General features: G+C 47.1%; 1 protein-coding gene across 1 annotated transcript in view; it reads left to right on the top strand.

Annotated features, from left to right (window-relative positions):
- CNAG_06939 (hypothetical protein) overlaps window positions 1-824 on the top strand; it is a gene marked incomplete at its 3' end in the record, with an annotated part of 2053 nt that extends 1229 nt beyond the window's left edge. Inside the window, exon 4 of the mRNA XM_012197846.1 lies at window positions 747-824. Within this exon, the coding sequence (XP_012053236.1) occupies window positions 747-824 (78 nt within the window). The remainder of the gene's footprint in view (window positions 1-746) is intronic.
- Window positions 825-1027: the final 203 nt, after the last annotated feature.

Below are 1027 nucleotides of genomic sequence, written 5' to 3'. Positions count from 1 at the left end.
CTGCTTGTGGAGATATGCATGTATACGTCTCCAAAAGTCCCTGCCGAGATAAGAGACATTACGTAATATTATCCCGTCCAGCGTTGTTCGACAAATGGATAGTTATACTTATCTATATGCGGGGGTTCCTTTTTATGAATATCAATGGAAAGCTCAGGATCTAATCCGGATGCCCGTAGTTTTGAAAATGCCCATTGTTATGGAGATATGTGGGCATTTATGTGAAAAAAAGGAAAAAAAAAGGTTCTGTATGCCAGAAGCAACATAAATGACGAGCTCAAAAGTTGTAGCTCTCAGAGTTCGAAAATGGGGAAATGTCAATCAAATTGGTGATGTCACCCATTTGTGCCCGATCATTTCCATCATGCCACCACACACTGTGGGAATTTTTCGCGTGGACAGGTTTGGGGCACGCAGCTGGTCCGGCATGGACCTGGCATGCGTCGGAGGAAGCGTGGACCCAACGTGAATCGGAAAAGGCACGCGGCTGGAAAAGCGTGGAAAGTAGCATGGTAAATAGGCATTGCATGCAGGCCGCCCTTTATTTGGTTCGCGCTATGGCCACGCAACTGGCTGGCGCACGCAGACGCACGCTGCACGCATGCACGCCCAATGGCCATTCAACTGTACCCTCAACCAAACAAGAAGTCGTCGTCGTTGTCAGCAGCGAAATCCTTCTTTTCATACATTTCTAATTTACATAAATACTTCCCCTCATCCACGTTTGTCTTTAACCTTCACATAAGCACCTCTATCTCTACCATCGTAACGCCCCTGTCTGCAACCTCATCACCAAGCGTCTGCAATCTCATCTCCACGAGTAAGCTGCGATTATTACAAAATACGGGAGAAGCTGACAAGTGGCGATGACTAACGATTGGAAGTTGCAAAGTCGTTACCACTTTGCAAAAAATTGTATGGGGCGCGAATCGCTGTTTTTTTCCAACCGCTCCCGACCGCTCAAACCTGTGCGAAGTGGGAATTTTCTTTCACCGATCGATCCGTTCGGTTCGCTATCACGTGCAGA

Source organism: Cryptococcus neoformans, chromosome 12, assembly GCF_000149245.1.
Source record: "Cryptococcus neoformans var. grubii H99 chromosome 12, complete sequence".
In the NCBI taxonomy this organism is placed as follows: Eukaryota; Fungi; Basidiomycota; class Tremellomycetes; order Tremellales; family Cryptococcaceae; genus Cryptococcus; species Cryptococcus neoformans.
The sequence above is the reverse complement of the archived record's forward strand: the minus strand, read 5'-3'. Positions and strand labels throughout refer to the sequence as shown.